This window comes from Phyllopteryx taeniolatus, chromosome 20 (assembly GCF_024500385.1).
Source record: "Phyllopteryx taeniolatus isolate TA_2022b chromosome 20, UOR_Ptae_1.2, whole genome shotgun sequence".
NCBI classification, from domain to species: Eukaryota; Metazoa; Chordata; class Actinopteri; order Syngnathiformes; family Syngnathidae; genus Phyllopteryx; species Phyllopteryx taeniolatus.
In genome coordinates, this window is record NC_084521.1 from 16,244,506 (window position 1) to 16,265,057 (window position 20,552).

The window sequence follows — 20,552 nt, forward strand, 5'->3', positions numbered from 1 at the left end:
AATAACAGACCGTTTCCTTCCGTGCAGATGGCAGACATTTATTCCTCGTGATCGGTCCTGATTGAGTGCGGTGCTGGCTTCATATTCATTTGAGCTTGGATACTCTCCACTCGCTTCCCGGTCTCTCTTTTCACCCGTGTTAAACGGAAACGCCGCATTGATAATAGAACATTTCAATCAATCCGTCAAACTTTATATTGCGCCTTTCATGCATAAAATGCAACTAAAAGCGCTTTACATTGAAAAATACATCAATCAATCAATCAATCATGACCGCCACAGACGCCGCAGGCCGCAGCCCCCCCAAAAAAAAAAAAAACCCATAAAAGTCAGATAATTGGTTTGTGACTGCAGCTGTGCAATGCATTGCTGATTGGCCTTTGCAACACGGCTTCACACGAATTTACACAAGGGAGGTGAGGCGAATATTCACGTTTGCCCCCCGACGTCGCAGGCATCGCGCATATGCAACGACTAGATGTGATCGTGTGGCGCGAATAGTTCAATGTCCGGTGTTTCGCTTGTTCACCTGATTCACCGTGTCACACGTCTTCCCTGTCACCTTGTGCCATTTCGTTCCAACTTGCACCATTTGTATGGATTCTCCATGTCATCACTCCGCATCCAATTGGCGTCCGGTGTGAACACAGCATAAGCGGGGGGCGAAGGGGCCTCCACGCTGGTCCCCAGCTAAGCTGTGGCACAAGCTTAGCCGCCTCGAAACCCAACCATGCAGACCCCGCGTAAACACAACCCTCCTCCCAGGGGGGGGCATTCTACGTCACCTTGCACTTCGAAAGAAATTTGAAAATTAACACAGCGGGTATTAACTTATTAGACTTATACAGAGGAAAACAAATCAGTCTACTAGTCAGTTTCAAGCCTGTTATCCTCAACATGGCGGAAAAACAAATACCGATCAGAAGATTGACATTTATATAGTAAGCAAACTTCGAGGTAAACATTCCGTCGATCACTGGGATTTTTCAAGTTTCTTGTTGAAATTATCTGGATTTTTTTCATTTTTATTGATGGCATCACGCGAACCATGCTAAGATTCCGAACCTCCCAAAATAGAGTTCAATATTTGGCACGATCGTATCGAAGACAACACGACATACAGCAGAGCACACACTCGAAACACCATGTCCGCCAATTTTGTCTGACTGGAGTGAGTGTGCCGGGTCACGATACGCCAGTCCCTTTTAGTCGCGGGGCAGGGGGTGGGATGAAGCAATCCTCGTCACAGAACGCACCGTGTCATCAACCGGTTTAATAGTAAAATGTGTTCACACTCACAGCGAACGGGCATCAGTCCTTATAGCTAAAGTGCTGCGAAAATGAAATGATTGCTAGTAAAAACAAGAAAAATAAATTAAAACCCCACTGGACAGTTCCCAGGCTTTTTTTTGTAAGGGAAGACTGCCATTCCACGGGAGGATCAGTGGTCATCCAAACGAGGGTGATATGGAAGCTCTGCCCCTCAGCGACAAAGTCAGATTTGTCCTAATTTGTTCATCAATAGGCTGAAAGGGAGCGGGAGGAAGCGGGCGTCTTAAGCGCCTTTCGTCAGTTGAGTCCGGGTCAAAATGCGGTCTCGCTGTCAGTCCAGTGTCTAGGTGACGTCCATGTCACTCACTCACTCACTCACTCACTCACTCGGCAAAGTAGCAGGATATCTTTTGGGGATTATGAAAGGGTGACAGCGGACCCACGCTCCAGGAACTGGGCATGACGATTGAGAAGGAGGGCGTATGGATGGGTCGCTCTCGCCAGGCGGGCATTATAGCTGGAAGCCTTCCATGGGCGCCTCACACTGCTGGAAGAGGAACTGCTGCTGCTGCAGGTCGACGGCAGGCACCAGCGACGCATCTTCGTCCTCGGTGTTGAAGTAGCGCTCGATCAGGTCGTACGCCTTTTGGTAGATGTCCTGGTTCTCGTGGCCCTGCAGGAATTCCAGCTTGTCCAGACCTGAAGCACATGACACATGACCGATGAGGTGGGGCGACTTGCCTGGGCTTTCATTCGTTCACCTTTTAGCAGCGTCGTGGCAAGATTTCCCGAAAATGGCAGTCTGGCCACTGCAACCTGACAACAACGAACCAAGAATTTGGACAATTGGACGATGGGCTCTGGAGAATCCGAGTTTTTTTGGGGCAGGGGGGAGAAAGAAAAAAAAAAGAAAAAGAAAAAAGCCTTTTCAGGAACGTTCTTCTCTATATCGCTTTTTGAAAAAGTTGGGCAAAAAATGCCTGCAAAGTTGAGGAAAACGGCTGAACTTGATTATTTTACAATATATCACGTTTAACCTTTGCTTTTTTTTTTTCTTTCCCTTTCCTACCCGGGATTTCCCCCCCCCCCCCCCATACTGCCCAACTATCTGTACAATGGAAAAACCGCACCGTTACTTGACAATAACGTGACTCAAGTCAAAGTAAAAAGTAGTCCTTGAAAAATTGAAAATGACTTGAGTACGAGTAAAAAGTACACAAGTGAAAGCATTACTCAAGTACAGAGTAAATAGTGAGTAACTTCTGATTTTTTTTTTTAACCACAGCATGAGTATAAAAAATAGATAAAATGTGTATGTGCAAATTCAGGTGTGTGTGTGTGTTTGCACAGACAAAACTAGAACAAAACATGTGCAATTTACTGCGCGTTGTTTTCAAAGTTGTAAGTGAGCTGAAATGTCCACGTTTGGGCAGACCGTGCCAGACAAATACAACCATACATGAAAGCTGTTGTTTTTGTTCATCTAAAAGCGACCAGTTCAGGGTGTAACCCGCCTCTCGCCCGACGACAGCTGGGATAGGCTCCGGCAAGCCCTCGAGCCTCGTGAGGAGAAGCGCTGCAGAAAATGAATGAACGTCAACGCGAGTAGCGCGCAACGACGTAAGCGCGACAATCGCCCGGGCTAGCTTCTCCCGTGTTAAAACCTATGCCCGGGAAGCCCAATAGCAGACGTCGTGTGAGGTCACGTGACTTTCTTGTGTCATTTGATTGGTGAACTAGACTTAAACGTCACTAGCGCTTAAAGTGGATGGGCTCAAACAGTGACCGATGCAGATGTCGAAGTCGTCGTCTCAGGTACAAAATAGTTGATAAATAATTGATGACTAAAAGTAGCAGGCCACATTTAGATCATTGTAACGGAGTAAAAGTACCGTTACTTCTTAACAGCAGACGCGGCGAAGTGTTTTTCTGGTCTCGTCAACTCCTGTGACTTATCCAAAGCAGGTCCCGAGCGCGCAGGCGGAACCTCAGGCCGACGCGCTCGCATATTAGTCCGCCGCGGAGTTACATTCGCAATTACATCTGTGGGGGACGGATCGAGCTGCTAGTGTTAAAGGTGTATGAAACGGCCTAGGACGACGGCGACGACAGCGAAAAACTCATCGGATCTATACGATTCACGTAAATGTGCTAGTTTGAGTTCCAAACGGCAAAATTTGCCGAAAGGCAAATGATGCATGCGAATACACTACGTACATACCATAGGCCTCCTCGATGAGTGCGCAGTAGGGGTTAATGCCGCCTCCCCTCTTTGCTTCCAGCTCACCCAGCCGCAGTATGTTCTCGATGCCATTCAGGGCCACCTGCACTATTTTGGAGTCCATCAGCGTGAGCAAATCGCACAGGGGTTTTATGCAGCCGAGGTCCACCAGGTGCCTGCAGGGGGCAGCAGACACACAAGCAAATAATGCTTAGAATGGAGGCAAACAAACTGTTCTCTGTTATTTTCTTTGAACAGTGATACTTTGACACTATCTCCATATAACGCAACAGCATATTTAATACAGCGCGACATGGTTGACGTGTTGCTGTTTTGGTTAGCAACAGAGTTCAAATGTGTTCATGTCCATGTATGAACAATAGCCGTCTATGAACCGAGATGATTGCCTGTGTGAAAGGGGAAAATCTGCATCATTTCAGCAGCAATAGTGGATAAAGGAAACACGAAAATAGCAGACAGAAAAGCCATTTGAAGGCAAATGCAGCTGCCAGGTTGAGGCAATTATGGCTTTAAGAAATATTAAAGCCATCATTTATTTACGACTAAAATTATTGTGAAATTGCACAGTACGCAGATTTTTATTTTTAAATCATATTACATGAAATATTGCAATAACTGTCCTGTGGTAATATTCTTGACAATTTTAAAAACATGGAAATTCAGAAAAATTGGCGGCATGGTGGATGTCTGCCTCACAGTTCTGAGGAGCGGGGTTCAAATCCCCGGCCCCGTCTGTGTGGAGTTTGCACGTTCTCCCCGTGTCTGCGTGAGTTTTCTCCGGGTACTCCGGTTTCCTCCCAAATCCCAAAAACATGCGTCGTAGGTTGATTGAAGACTAAAGTGCTCGTAGGTGTGAATGTGTGCGCGAATGGTTGTTTGTTTATATGTGCCCTGCGATTGGCTGGTGACCCTCTCGCCCGAAGAGAGCCGGGATAGGCTCCAGCACGCCCGTGACCCTAGTGAGGATAATCGGTACAGAAAATGGACGGACGGATGATCTGGAAGTGAATTTCTATCGATTAGCAGCTCTGCAGTCATCGGCAGAAATGCAATTTTACTAATAATTGGCGGGTTTCATCCATTTTCTACCGCTTATCTGAGGTCGGGTCGCGGGGGCAGTAGAGGGCCAGACTTCCCTCTCCCCAGCCACTTCATCCACCTCGGATGCCGAGGCGTTCCCAGGCCAGCTGAAAGACGTAGTCTCTCCGGCGTGTCCCGGGTCGTCCCCGGGGTCTCCTCCCGGGGAGGCATCCGAATCAGATGCCCCAGCCGCCTCATCTGGGTTAGGGTTAATTCCCCCTTTAGTGAGTATGCTGTGTTGACCAGGGATCTTCGTTTGCCTCTGTAGAACAGCATGGCATTTAGCCGCGTTAGCTGTAGCTCGTAGGGAGCTGGGGCGGCACATAATAATAGCATGTAACAAGCATTCCCCCTAAGTACCCCAACAGCAGAAAACAGCAAGGTTGGGCGACTGTTCAATGTGGACTAGGCGTTTTTCTTTAATGTATTTCTTTTTTACGGTGTACTGTACACGACCGCACGCTGGACGCGGTTTTTGCTCTTTCGGTCCAAAACAAACCAAAAAAGCCCTTTTCAGCTATTGCAGATCAATGCCACTCGAAAAGTTCACCGAGTCAACAGGCTACTTCAACCGCTGTCATGGAGGATACAAGTGCCTGCCTCGCCAATCTGGCGAGCGAGCAAGAAGGTCGACTCCTCCACAAGCACCGACGATCAACACTGAGCTTCAAGCAGCCATTGCAATGAAAAAGAAAACTACAAAAGAAACTCAACTTGACATTCAATCGGGAAAGTCAAACCCAGAGGCACAAGTCAAAGAGATTCATGGCGTTGGGGCTCACAATCGGAAGGAAAACGTCAACAACAAAACCTTTCACCGTGTCCGCCAGCTGGGGGGGCCCCAGAGTACGAAACAAACCAAGTCGGATGGTTTGATCACCTTCATCTTAAAAATGGTTTTTGAAGATGAAACGGCGGGAGTTTAAAGGCACCTCGTTCGGGATGAACGACCAGTTGTTTTCTCACAGGAAAAGGGGGGCACACCCAGTACCATTAACTCATTCACTGCCAGCAGTTTCCTGAGCAGGGAACCCCTATAGATTTTCGAGCAATTTCACTCATCAGAATATTGTGTACTATGACTATGTAAACACCAAAATCAGACTCTCTTCTTTCATCAGAAAAAAAAAGTCTGTCTCTAGCTTACACCGTTGTTTAGTAATCAGCAGTGGAATATAGGCTACTTTCAGGCAAATCGGTTTCTGGAAGCAAAACAACTGAGAAAACGGCCTTTTTGGGGAAGCAGACAGATCAAGCAGAACAATGACTTTGACACCAATTTTTCTTTTCTTCTGTGAAAATCTCAAACATCTGAACATAAAACAACACTGGAAAAAGTACTTTTGACAGAAAAATCATTTATTTACAAGTATAACTGCACAGAACTTACATTAGACCAAAATGCATGAACAAACGGGGCTCTCACACGTGCACTTTTTTCCTCCAAATTATAGTCCAGGTTTTTATTACCTTGCGGGGGGAAAAAAAAGAACAAAAACTAAATAAATGACAAATTTGGACTGGCATTACCAGATTACGAGCAACCTTTTATTGCTCAGCGACTGTTTTTCTCAATGTCTTCATGTCTCCAAAGTGTTCTCTGTCAATTGACCGTCTGTTGTCGTACTAGAGCGACTCCAACTACCGGAGACAAATTCCTTGTATGTTTTTTGCACATCCATCCATCCATCCATTTTCTGAGCCGCTTCTCCTCACTAGGGTCGCGGGCGTGCTGGAGCCTATCCCAGCTGTCATCGGGCAGAAAGCGGGGTACACCCTGAACTGGTTGCCACCCAATCGCAGGGCACAGAGAAACAAACAACCATTCGCACTCCCAGTCATGCCTATGGGCAATTTAGAGTCTTCAAATATCCTGCGCATGTTTTTGGGATGTGGGAGGAAAGCGGAGTGCCCGGAGAAAACCCACGCAGGCACGGGGAGAACATGCAAACTCCACACAGGCGGGGCCGGGGATTGAACCCGGGTCCTCAGAACTGTGAGGCTGACGCTCTAACCAGTCGGCCACCGTGCCGCCGTTTTTTGCACATACTTGGCAAAATATTCTGATCAATTCTAGCAAAGTTTTATCCACATCTGGATCAAATCAACCTTTAGTGGCGGTCTTTTGTGGCTGTCATTGTCCTTGAAACCAGTCCTTACTTCTGCTCGAAGCACAACCTGTGCAGTTTAGAAACATAACTATTACGAAAAAAATACTTTGTTGAAATTGCTCTTGTGGGATGTGGAGGGAAAAAAAAAAAAAAGCTTTCAATGACCTTTTTTGTCTGCACTGCAAACTGGAATGGGGGTCGAACGTCTGCTGGATGCATAACCTGTAAGTTTTAAAAAAATACATACCATGACTGCAGAATACTTTTTATTGATGATGTGTTTCGCAAGGATAAAAAAAACCCCATTACTTTTCTTCGTTGCAATCGTAAAAGACGTTCTACTCGCGTGTGTTGAATTCCTGCAAGATGGACGAAATGGAAAATTCTAATCAGTACCGGCAACTGATGTAACATTGTAATGTGAACTAGTGGGACTAAATTCTGTTTTTATGTAACAAGGATTGAAGGTGTTTGCTCACTAAATGTAGTTAACGCGAGATGCAAACGAGTTACCTTGGTCTCCATATCATCCGGAGGGATGCGGCTCTGCTGGCGATCCAGAGGGAGTCGACTCATCTGACGATTCCGGATCCCATTTACTCAAATCCTGACGGGCAGACGATCAGCTGGCAAGCGGCCGAGGATGTCGCCATTAGGCCCGGCATTTTGAGCGGTAGCTCGGAGTGTTATTCTGGCTCGGAGCGCCAGCCTTTATTAAACCGCATTATCTAAGTCGTCATTCCTGGTCGCAGGAATATTTTTTTCTTGCAACAAAAATCTCTAGTACCGAAAGCTTTTTTGTTAGATTTTTTTTTCATTTTGTTTTCTCTCTTTTCTGCTATTATGTTTGCTTTCTCCCATTGTCTCTTGCACCTCGCCTCCTCCTTCTTCTTCTTCTTCTTCTTCCTCTGAGGGAGGGACGTTAACCTCCAGGCATTGTTGCCCTCTACAGGGTGCCAATCCTCATTGCAGTTATCCAGAGGCTCGACGACGACACAAACTGCAAAAGAGCCTCCCCACCCATCCCCGTTAAAAAACGGCATTGACGTCTTCAGACGGCATTGGCAGGGAATAGATGGATTCTGAATGACGTCGTTGGACAGCATTGGCAGGGAATGAGTTAAGAGTAGGGTCCACTATTTAAGGGAATACGGTGACAGAATTTTTTTCATTGGATCATGTATGTTTATAAACCCTCAACCTTTAAAAGGCTGTTGAACAACAATATCTCTATAAGGAGTCCAACCTGATCTGCTCTGCAGAGCCCCCTGAAGTGGCGTTGGTAATTGCCCATGCCGCCTCCTTTCTTGTGCGGAACTCTGCCACTTGCAGGATGTTGATGAGAGGGGTCAAGAGATTAGCGTCAATCACCATCTGCACTGGGACAGAATGATTCGATGAACTCTGCACCACGCGCAGTGCTTTTGGTGTTATTCAGCGGTATGTCGCACACCTGTATTTGTGCTCGGTTCCCCGCTGTGATGTTGGAGATGGTCCAGCAGGCTTCCTTTTTGATGGACTCTTTGGGGCTGTTCAGTAGGTGGAAAAGCGACTGCAGTGCGGAACAGTTTAGGATGACCTAGATTACAACATGCATCACAACAACATTAAAACCATTGCAAAACTTGTGCGCGCGTGCGTGTTGCAATTACCTGTGTCTGAAAATCATCACCGGTGACGATGTTACCAACGGCTCGTAAAGCGGGAGACACCACCTTGTAATGAGTGTGCCTGGAACAAAACGGTTGTTTATATTAGCGGGAACATAAAATGTACTTTTTAATGACTTGTATACATAGCAAAGATTCGCATCGGCGAACAGATATTTATGTTTGGTGATGCACCACATGCCTTCTTGCGTTCTTCCGCTACAGAAATTGTGTACAATTCGGCGGCTTGGTAATCAAGTGTTACTTCTACCAGTGAACATTTTTTTATGGGGTGGGCAGGGCGGGGGCGATGTTGCTTCCCCTCCTTTAATAAAAACAAAAGGTGAACAACATTATTAAAACCATTTGGGTTTTAATAATTTTTATTTCCCTTTCTGTGATATGCTTCATGCAGTGCCACCAGAAAGTATTCACAACCCTTCAACTTTTTCCACATTTTGCCATTTAGCCGATTTGAGTATAGTTTTCTTAAAAAAATAAAATATCCCATAATGACAAAGTAAAAACATTTTCAAACATCCATTATCTGAGCTGCTTATCCTCACAAGGGAGCGCTGGAGCCTATCCCGGCTATCAGCGGGCAGGAGGGCGGGGTACACCCTGAACTGGTTGCCAGCCAATCGCAGGGCACATTTTCAAACAGTTGTAACATTTCAACGTAATGGGTACCTAAGTATTCACACCCTTGGCATAATATTTTGTTAAAGCACCTTTGCCAGCAATCACAGCCTCAAGTCTTCTTGGGTATGTCTCTCCGAGCTTGACATTATCTGCATTGTCTCCCATTCTTCTTTGCAGATACTCTCGAGGTCAATTAGGTTGGAGAGGCAGCGTCTGTGGACAGCCATTTTCTGCTCTTTCCGGAGATGTTCGATAGGATTCAAGTACGGGCTCTGGCTGGGTCGCTCATGGACATTCACAGGCTGCTCCTGAAGCCACTCCTTTGTTATCTTGGCTGTGTGCTTTGGGTCATTGTTGTGTTGGAAGGTGACTCGACGCCATAGTCTGAGTTCCAGAGCACTCAAGAGCAAGTTCTCTTGAAGAATTTCTCTATATTTGCCAGCTGTCGTCTTCTATCTCCGCAAGGGATCACTGGAGCTCCGCCTTAGTGACCATATAGGGTTCTTGTTCACCTCTCTGACCAAGGCCGTTCTTCCGGGCTACTCAGCTTTGTCGGACGGCCAGATCTAGGAAGGGTCCCGGCGGTTCCAAACTTCTTCCATTTCCGAATAATCGAGACCACAGTGCTTTTTAGGAACTTCAATACTGCCTTTTGATGATATTATGGACCGTAGTTGATGAAATCCCTAAATTCCTTGCAATTGTTCGTTGAGGAACATTGTCCTTAAACTGTTGGACTATTTTCTCACCCACTTGTTCACAAAGAGGTGAACCTCGCCCCATCTTTGCTTGTGAATGACTGAGCAATTCAAGGAAGCAATCATGGCACCCACCTGTTCCCAACGAGCCCGTTCACCTGTGGGATGTTTGATGAGCATTCCTCAACTTTCTCAGTCTTTTTGGCCACCCGTCCCAGCTTTTTTGGAACTTCTTGCAGTCATAAAATTCTAAGTTCATGATTATTTGCTAAAAACAAAGTTTATCAGTTTGAACATTACATATCTTTGTAGTGTATTCAATGAAATATAGGTTGAACATGATTTACAATTCATTGTATTCTGTTTTTATTTATGTTAAACAACGTCCCAACTTCATTGGAATTGGGGTTGTAGATTAACGAGAGAGAAAAAAAAGAAAATGACTTTAGCAAATGACTGCAATATAACAGGAGTGAAAAATGTATGGGGGTCTGAATACTTTCCGTAGCCACTGTATGTATCTTTATAATTTTAATCGCTCAGCCCTGTTGGGACCGTCGTAGCCACTCGACAGCGAGACAGAGGTTCACGAAGCAAAGCACCTCGTTGGCAGCCCCTCCGAGCTAAGCCACCACCTCGCCTCCCTGCAAGTTGCGCCGGTTGCGACCAAGTTTCTCGTGCGGCTCCCGCTTGCGGCTGAGCGCCATTGAACTGAAAAAGGAACCAATCAGTTCATCGTGATTCCATTCAGTACTTTCACTCAGAAAGATGTTTGTTTGAACGTGCCATTTGCGAGCAACACTACTTGAGCCCCTTTTACCACTCCACTTCCAAAAAATAAACCGTAAAAATCCCCACTTTTTCACCATATAAATGTGTCTTGGACAATAGGCAGCACATTTGACTCCACAACTGCCTTCCACGAAGCTCCTTGTCAACAAATGTGACAATGATTCCGCCCATGTTTGCTCAACGTCTGATGCTGCAAAGCCAAACCAATTCCAAATGACTTTTGAAATTGTGCTTTTTTTGGAAAGTAGCTCCATGCTGTTCCCCGTTATGTGCTTAGTTTAACGCTGCACCAGCAAGGAGGCGCTTTGAATTACAGAAGCCGCTTTCCTGATTTATGAAGAAAAATCTAAATGGTCCTGACAGATATACTTGAGTAATATATTCAAAAGATGGTCTAACCCTATTGGGGGTTATGGCTAAATCAAACAGAGTTGGCTTGACATAAGCGCTATTCATTTGTGGTCTTGACGCATAGTGGCAAACATCTCCTGTTCTGGTGGAAGTCTGAGTCTCCACAAGTCTCCCAAAAGCCGCAACATTTCTTGCTCGTCGCTCTTTTGTAAAATGTCACCATGTTGAAATTGCCTATAAAGGTTTTTAGGAGCTTGGAAGGAATGAATTCAATTGACATTATCCACCCACACCCACATAGAGTAAGGCTTACATCAGTAACTCCACCAGCCTGCGACAAACCCCCGAGTCGATGACGGCCTGGATTTTGTCGTTGGGGCCATCTGACAGGTATGAGAGAGCCCAGCATGCATCAGCCGTGATGTCTGTGTCATTGACGAACAGCAGCCATGAAAGCACGCTGAGACACGGGGACACCTGTGCCAGACATGACCAGAGATGAACACAATGACTGACATTCGCCTTTCATTCGTCCTTAGATGACAGTTAAGTGCAGCGGAACCTCGATTTTCGTAAGTAAAATCGATTACAGAAAGTCTAAATAAAACAAAATACGATATAATAATAATACTATAATAATAAGAAGAAGAAAACCAAAGCCATAGTTCCCACTGTAAATAATATAAATCCAATTATCTGTTCCAGACATCTAAAAATGTTAAAGCACACCTTTGACAGAAAATAGCTAGTTTTATATACAGATGTGTGAAGTAAATATGACTTCCGAAGCAGGTTAACATCACGATGACCTTGATTGAAGACTCGTGATGGCATATGAAACACAGCAAGGAGGGGAAAGGGAGGAGCCATTTTTGCACTTTCTACTTTTGGGAGATTTTTTGTTTTGTTTTGTTTTGTGGGAGTAGTTCCAACATTTTTTGAACAAAAACAGGTAGTTCAAAAGTATTTGTGTGTTGGAAATCTTTTTAAGGATGACTGTTCAGTATTCAAGGAAGTGAACTGCGTTCATTTGACATTCTTGGAATTGCATTCACATGACATGAATGCATTATTTTTGAAGAAGTGATGTAGGCGGTCAATTCCACGTCGTTCCCATGTGCTGCAGTAAAGGGCTATTTTGTTAATCAGAAAATCGGGATTCTGCCAGAATGGGGAGGAATGATATGATGCTGACTGAGATTGTGTGGTTTCTAGACTTTTCCACCAACCTGATAAAGTGTCTGCGTTAATCAGATTCTTAAAACTGTGGCGTTTGATACTTGTGCTGATAAACGGGAGGTCTGAAAGTTTGGTGCTATTGCAGTCTCTGTTCCAGTTCTAGCCAAGATTTGGATGTAACCATTTCACGAGGGACTGTATTTGGCTAGCTAAGTAATAGTGTTTGAAGCTGGTTGTTTTTTGTGCAATATATATTATGCATGCGTGCAAATCTGGTCTACCAGTGCAAAAGTTATTGTAGACCTCTGCAAATGGCTGGCACGCAGAACTGTGTCATATTGTGTAAAAATGGTTAAACATTCAACATGCAAGGGATATTCCACAATGCAAGCTTTTAATAATATGAGGTAATAAAACTCCCGATCTACTCGGCAACACTCAGGCAAGTTGGGGCAACATCAGCGTAAAACATCCTGTCAAAAATCAGGGCCTCAAAGTCAAGGCACGCCAGTATGAGAACAGTTTCACCATACTTTCATTGGCCCCATGACGGTTTACTTACCAGTCACACTAAAACAATTTTAAGATTGTTTATTAAGTGTGACTGCTAAATAAGCCACCATGGGGCCAAATAAAGTGTGGTGAAACGGTGTTATTTTTAGTCTGTATGGTTTTATTTTGAAGACCTGACTTTGGACAGGATGTAATACGCCAATGTTGCCCGAGTGGGCTGAGAAGACCTGGAGGGTTACTATTGCCTTGAATTGTTCATAAAAGCTTGCATTGTGGAATACAACCTTTTTAACGCAATTAACAAAATGCTTCGGATGATGCTTGATCAACACGAAACAAAGGCTGATTGAGTCACGAGCACATTGCATGGCGCAATGATTCTGGGAAACAACTGCTCAAGTTTTTTTTTTGTATGAAAACGTAAAATGCCATTGAAAACAGAATTTCACATTGCACGGCACATCAATTCCGGGAAATGACTGGTCGTGTCAAGTTTTTTTTTTTTTTTTTTTTTTGTATGAAAGCCGAGCGGATGTGTGAAAAAGCGGGACCACATTTTTACAAAAATTGCACGAACACTAGGACCTACGAAAACAGAGATTCCACTTAGGGCTTGACACTTTTTTGCTCATCACCCACTGTGGCTAGTGGCTTCCCAGAGTCACCAGGCCCCTTGCATTTTTACTAGCCTCAACGTTTTCTGTTGGATGATTATGTTTAAAAAAAATTTTTATCCACACTGGTTTCCTCCCACATTATTCCAAAAAGATGAAAGGTAGATTCATTGAAGACTCTAAATTGCCCGTAGATGTGAATGTGAATGGTTGTTTGTTTTTACACTACATGTGCCATGCGATTGGCTGGTGACCAGTTCAGTGTGTGCCCTCCCTCTCACGCAAAGCCAGTAGAGTATGCTTCAGCACATACTAAGGCGACCTGTCAGGAGGATAAGCGGTACACAGAATGGATGGATGGATGGATGGATGGATGATTAAAGCGAGATGAAATGACTCGTCATATTTACTAGTTATTGAAAAGTTCCATTTGTAGCCAGTGGGCATTTGCAAACTACTCAAAAGTAAATGCTGACACAAACAGTAAAAAGTGAAAAAGAGTTTTTGCAAATGTTTGCATGCATCAGGCTATTTGACTTAATACATGCGTCTACAGATTTGAACAGTGTAGCTGCTTTCAAAAAATACAGTAATTCAAATTACTACTAAATACGTTGGGATTATGGAACAGTTTGTTGTTTTCTAATTCAGGTATTAAGTTGTGAATTTATGGCTCCATTAAATCCTGCCTGGCAGCATGAAGTAAAGTGCGGTTCTGGTCAGGGTTTGCCCCACATATAAATGTAGCTAGCTTGCCACGGCACTGAGACGCCAAGTGTGTGATAGCCCCTAGTCGCTAACTAAGACTTCATCGTAACAATAGGGCAACTGCTCTGAACAAAATACTTCCAAATCGGAATACTTGGCATCTGGTTTTATATTACATATTTCATAAAGTTCAATTTTTTCTGTACATGGGAGGAGGGGGGGGGGGGGGGGGGGGGAGTTTGGACATTCTGTGTATGAAATAAAAGTGTAATGTGTTAACATTGTGTATATGTTTTACCTTTGTGAAGTCAGGAGGAGGATTCTTCCCCCTGCACAGGTTTGAGAGCGCCCACACTGCATTCCTCATCATTGTTAGACGAGTCTGTTTAGCCAATAACCTGCAAGATGCAAGATGCATTTCCATAGGCGTTATACATTATGTCTACAAGAACAAATGAGACGCTGTTAGTTGCTACTCACTGCAGCAGTGAAGGCAGAATGTTGCAGTCAACAACAAAGTCTCGGCATTCTGTGCTGTCTCCTGCTATGTTACCCAGTGCCCACACAGCCTGGAAAACGCATACCAAGGTCACTTAAATGCTAAAAAAAAAATACAGATTACAAAAATACAAGATTACAGTTGAACGGTGTCAGCAGCAGGGGATTTCCTCACCTGTTCTTGTACGTCTTCAAAATCTGAGCTGAGCATCTCTACAAAAATGGGCACAGCGCCGGCCTGGATGACCACCCGCGTCTGGTGGGAGGTGCCCGATGCGATGTTTGTAAGCACCCATGCAGCCTCAAACTACAACAAGACGGGGGTGACATCAACAGATGAAGACGGACAGAAAGGCTGGCATCCGACGCGTCATACTGTACCTGCAACGTGCAGTTTTCTCTCCTCTTCAGGAACTCCACAAAGCGCTCAACCACACCCGGAGTGGCGATGACTTCGTCGATGGGCGGATTAGGCTCTGTGGACGATAGAGAATTAAATCATTCACTGCCATTGACGTAGCTTTTCAACGGGCGGGGGGTGTCACAGGTCATGTAGCCCTTCATACTATCGGTGATGAGCAAAAATGTTGCTTAAATGTAAAAGCGGTAGAGGATGTCCGCTCACACTAGCTTAGGTGTAGTTATTAGCTAGAACGGGTGTTTCCTGTAGTTTAGTCGATAGATTGCTGCGCGTTAGTTTGATATGCATTCATATTAATCAATAATTAGGATATAGTGGAGATAACCTTGCCAAAATTATTAGCATTTCATCGTAGGGTGAAATAACTGGCAAACACTAATGGGATTTACCTGATGAGCGTCTGCGCTGCAGTTCTTTTCTCATGTCATTTTTTCGGGTCACAGCAGAAGCGGCGGAAGTTTTTTTTTCTGGTTTCGTCAACTCGTGTGACTTACACAAGCAGATCCCGAGCGGACCGTCAGGCTGACGCGCTTGCATGTTAGCCCGCCGCGGAGTAATATTCAGAAATTACGTGTGTGGATGGCGGATACGGGTGGAATGGATCTAGCTTCCAGCTTGCAAGGAATAACAGATACACCCTATGACGACAGCGACCCCCTAAGAAAAACTCATCAGATTTATACGATTCACACAAATGGCCTATTTCGAGTTCAAAACGGCCAATTTTGATTTGCATGTATGATTCTTTACAAATGTGCGACATTTGACACAAGCTCTGGTCAAGGCTGGCAACGTTGCACTCTCCGTCGGTCGTGGTTGACTGGACAGCGGCATAAAACTGTCGCAGAGTATCATTCAAAACATCAACAGTGAAGGTTTGCTCGTGTAATCTAACAGCTAAGGGTGCTGCCCATGAATTTGGAACAATGACAGGAACTACTTGCAACATTCGAAGGTATGGAATTTTCTGAGCCAATCAGAATCGAGAATCGTGGTCTCGCCAAACATTGGAGCTGCCCTTCCGACCACATTAAAAAAAATATATATATTTTTTTTATACAGTCAGCTAAGCTGAGCTAAGTTGTCTGGGGCTTCATGCCCCTGGCAGGGTCACCCATGGAAAACAGGTCCTAGGTGAGGGACCAGACAAAGCACAGCTCCAAAAACCCCTATGATGACAAACAATTCAGGAAGACTTTTTGCCTTGCGCCGGTCACCCGGGCCCCCTTCTGGAGCCAGGCCTGAAGGTGGGGCTCGAAGGAGAGCGCATGGTGGCCGGGCAACGTGGGTCCCCCTTCCCATGGGCTCACCACCTGTGGGAGGTCAGGTGCGGTGTAAGCTGGGCGGTGGCCGAAGGCAGGGACCTTGGCGATCCAATCCCCGGCTACAGAAGCTGACTCTAGGTACGTGGAATGTCACCTCTCTGGCAAATGCTCAAACAAAGTCTGTCATCTAATTAGCAGCACAGGTTTCTTCAAACTTGTAATCAGTCAGTCGGCCTATCGCATGAAACCGTTCCCTGACTGGTCCACTGGAATACGGCACATTTAGCCTTGCATACAGCTTTGGGTGACGTTGGCTGTATTTGACACAGAGGAACGATAACACAGCCCCTTACCTTTGGAGAGGAGTTTCCGAAATCGCTGGGTACCGATGAGTTGCTGCTCAGGAGTAGTGCAAAAGATCATCTGAGTCATATCCCCAGAGATAATGCCACCCTGCACAAAGAATGAATAGATTGAAACATCTGTCTCAATTAATCAGACATGCAAACACCAAAGGCATGAAAAAGGTGACCAAACAATAAATAAATAAAATTAGGAGGGGTCTGGGGGGGATCCGTGTGCTTCGCAGGTTCCACTTGGGACCACAACCGGGGCCACGACCCGCAGCACCTCAACGCAAAAATGTGACTTGGTGGGTAGAGTAGCCAAACATTGCCCTCAAGTACGAGGACTGTTACTTGACAATCATGTGACTCAAGTAAAAGTAAATTGTAGTCCTCCAAAAAAAGTACACAGTGAAATGATGACTCAAGTCCTGAGTAAATAGTGAGTAACTTCTGGTTGTTGTTTTTTTTAACCACAGCATGAACATCTGCAATTTACTCCACGGTGTTTTCTCAAGTTATAAGTGAGCTGAAATATATCCACGTTTGGGCAGACAGCGGCAGACAAATACTACAATACATGAAAGCTGTTGTTTTTGTTCAGCTAAATGTGAACAAGAGTAGCGCGCCGTTGCCTTCATGGTAACGACGACCTATGTCCTGAGAAGCCCAATGGAAGACGTCGTGTGAGGTCATATGACTTTCTTGTATCGTTTGATTGGTGAACTAAAAGTGCTTAAATTGGATGACGCATACAGCACCCCATGCGGAAGTCGAAGTCGTAGTCTTCCGCACTAAATAGTTGATAAATAAGCAATAATTGATCAATAAAAGTAGCGAGCGACATTTAGATCATTGTAACGGAGTAAAAGTACAGTGACTTATTAACAGCAGAAGTTTTTTCCGGTTTCGTCAATTCCTGTGACTTGGAGCGCACAGGTAGAACCTCAGGCCGCATATTTGTCCGGCGCGGAGTAATATTCCCAATTACATCTGTGTGTGGATGGTGGATGTGTGGAATGGTAATAGCTGCCAGCGTTCAAAGAGTACGAAACGGCCTATGACATCAGTGACGGCGACCCCCCCTCCCCCGGGAAATACTCATCGGATCGATAAGAGTTACGTAAATGGCCTATTTTGAGTTCAAAACGGCACATTTTGCCGAAGGTTTGACTGATTTGCACGTATGAATTAATGGTGGGCATTATGCGTTTAATGCCCCTCACCAGGAGTGGGTCCACCTTGTTTGCCTGGGACTCCAGGCAGCCGCTGTCAGCCATTCCATCATCTTCCAGCGCGCCACAGTCGTCTTCCGCCGTTGCAACATTTCTCCTTTTAAACAGCTGGAATATAAAAGTCGACAAATAAATGAATTTGCTAAGCAGTGTACACCGTTGAATTTTTCTATTCACCTGCTCATCCTTCTTTTGCTTACGGAGCTGCAGGCCCTCCTCTTCCCGCCGTCTCCTCATTTCGTCTGTGTTGAGCGACTTGTTCTTGTAGCTCTTGAGTCGGGCATTGTCCTTACTCTGACTCATTGTGCCACCTGAGAAGACACACAAAACGGCACGTACCATTGACGCAAATTTTGACAGAAATGAACGAAGGGTTGTGAAACAATTCATGGCTGAATTGACAATAGTGTGCGCATTTTACAGCAGGGATGGTGATGCCATTTCCACGTCAGTGTCCATGTCGTCCTAGCGCCATATGAAATCTGGGTACACACATACTGAACGCCGGACCTAATTTGAGCATTTGAGGACCCTTACAATAATAATAATAATAAAAAATAAAAATGTATTATATTATTATTTTTTTTTAATCAAAAGTTCAACAGTCATGTCGTGTGCGGTGTCTTAAGAGTGACTCTCTTTTTTTTCCCCCTTCGCCATCTTCGCAGAAAAAAAGTCAGTTCCGACAACCGCAAATATTAAGCCTGTTCTATATTCATGACTGCAAATCTTTTTATGTGCGTGGTCAAGACCGAGTTGGTCTGAGCCACCGACTCCGGGATTATGATCATTTTAATTATTACACGTTGTATGCATTTCTGGGCTCAATGTTTTGGTGCTTTTTATAACACGCCTGACACCCCATTAGTTTTTGGGCTTGCTTCAAATGCTTGACGTAGGTTCCCACGTTTTGCATGCAGGACACTCTCATAGTTGATGATATGAAATTCATAGAAACTACGATTGCTTGACCACGCATGCAAACGGCTGTCAATTGAACAAACGGGAAGACTTTCGGAGGCTATTGCCACTTAGCTAAACTGCGACACGTAACTAAATTAGACAGTTACTAGACTATTAGACGAGCCGTTATGCCCGACGTATTCACAACCCTTTAAACAACTTTAAGTCGCTTTAACCGGACCTGCTGTCGAAAATTAACCGGCTAACGAAGGCTAGCTGGGTTAGCTGACAGCTAGCACGCCAATGACATCTAACGTTCGCTCGAGGGTGAAACGCCTTTTTCCCCCCCCAACTTTTGGCAGCGCCCACAACTCCTTACACTTTCCAGCAGGACACGTCAACGCTTTAAAAAGCCGAAGTGGATGGAAATGTACAAAAACCTACCCGTCTAATCTGCCTCTGTTAACCTTATTCGTTAGGCCTTCTCGAGCCGTCGCCGGTATTGAACTGCGCATGCGCCACAACCAGCCCCTTTTTTTTTTTCTTCTTCTTCTTCGTCTTCTTATTTATTGGCGGGTGGCAGGTAAACGTTCAAGATGCATTACCGCCATCTACTGTGCTGGGGTGTGCATCAGAGTTCGTCTATACATATGTATAGTACTAGGGAGTAAAATAAAGAAATAAAAACCAAATAAACTTTAGACTATATTCTCTTTATCAATCCTGGTTCATTGAAAAACTGAAACAAGGCTTTGATATTAATTTATTCAGTGTTGAGTACATTTCTAAGATTAAATACTGGAAATCTTTATATTAATAATATTATATTCATATTTATTCGAGTGCCTCGCCCATTATTTAAACATACCAAGAGTCCCTCCTCCGACAATTGCTCTTTCACCTCCCCATTTTTATCAGTCGAAGAAGAAGAAAAAAAACACTTATTGTCATGAACATGCATGCATGCACACGAAATTTGTTTTCTGCATTTAACCCATCACAGTGAACACATACACACGTTAGCGGAACACACTGGAGCAGGGGGCAGCTGAAGCGCTTGGGGAGCATTTCGGGGTCGCAGTGTCTTGCTCAAGGACACCACACCTGGTGCGGATATACGGAAGTTGGCGTCCGCCCAGTGAGATGTGGGCACCGCTTGGCGAACAGGCTACTTTAAAGAAGCATGTGTTTTGGTATTCTCTGGCTATACCCAGGGGCGGAGCCAGAGGGGAGGCCAGGGTTGCGCCGGACCACCCCCTGAAATCTGATTGGACCCCCAGGCGCCCCCTCAGATGATTGACATATCACGGCACCGCACGTCTTGTCGAAAGGAGCCGTTTGCATTTTGGAATCAGCGACGCCTTTTGACTGCTATGTCCCTCCTGTACAAGTAGTTGGCGCTATGTACCACAAAGAGAAGAAGAATCGCCACAGAAGTAGATGAGCCAATCTACGACATCATTCGAAAGTAAGTTTGACGGTGGTGTCCTAATGAGTCACTGTTTACAAACACTTTTGTGTTCAGATAGGAGATCGTTTTACTCGAGGACCCCGCCGAGGGTGACGAGCTAGTCCACTGTTCCACGGCCAGGACAAACCTGAGGGAGGCTGAGGAGTGTGATCCCCCCTGTAGTTGGAACACACCCTCCACCCCAGTGCACCAATCCAGAGGCACCGTCGCCGATGTCTTTATGTCAGTACTTTATAATGCTTCCACCGTGTAATTCAATAAAGGCACTTGAGCAATGGGGGAGATATGTCCCCAAGCAGGTCTGCAACAAATATAATGCGAGATATATGCCAAAAAGGGCGTGTCCCGACTGCGCTGATGTAACACTCACGTGTAATTGTGCTGAAGGGCGATTCAAAGTCTTGCCGTTTATCATCGCTGTAAAGCTCAACCTGTTCTCATCTCAGCCTCAACGGCACGCCGTAAAACAGACTGCATTTGACCTTTGTTAGTTCATTCATTTTGAATGACGCGAGTCAAAAAGAAATACGCATACACACATATATCCTAATGCAAAACTAAATT

General features: G+C 45.0%; 1 protein-coding gene across 2 annotated transcripts; it reads right to left on the reverse strand.

Annotated features, from left to right (window-relative positions):
* Positions 1-171: 171 nt before the first annotated feature.
* kpna1 (karyopherin alpha 1 (importin alpha 5)) lies at positions 172-19,061 on the reverse strand. Of its 2 annotated transcripts, XM_061757626.1 has the most exons (14): positions 18,962-19,061; positions 17,792-17,925; positions 17,606-17,722; positions 16,389-16,488; positions 14,731-14,825; positions 14,525-14,656; positions 14,332-14,420; positions 14,150-14,249; positions 11,151-11,314; positions 8,358-8,436; positions 8,159-8,284; positions 7,952-8,079; positions 3,494-3,669; positions 172-1,971 (listed from the first exon to the last, which is right to left on the reverse strand). In XM_061757626.1, exons 2-14 carry the CDS (start codon positions 17,915-17,917, stop codon positions 1,784-1,786), a joined length of 1,620 nt encoding a protein of 539 aa, XP_061613610.1. In that variant the 5' UTR covers positions 17,918-17,925; positions 18,962-19,061; the 3' UTR covers positions 172-1,783. The 2 variants fall into 2 exon arrangements, with proteins under 2 accessions (XP_061613610.1, XP_061613611.1); XM_061757627.1 differs by lacking the exons at positions 17,606-17,722; positions 17,792-17,925; positions 18,962-19,061 and adding an exon at positions 15,160-15,427.
* Between the last annotated feature and the right edge of the window lie 1,491 nt (positions 19,062-20,552).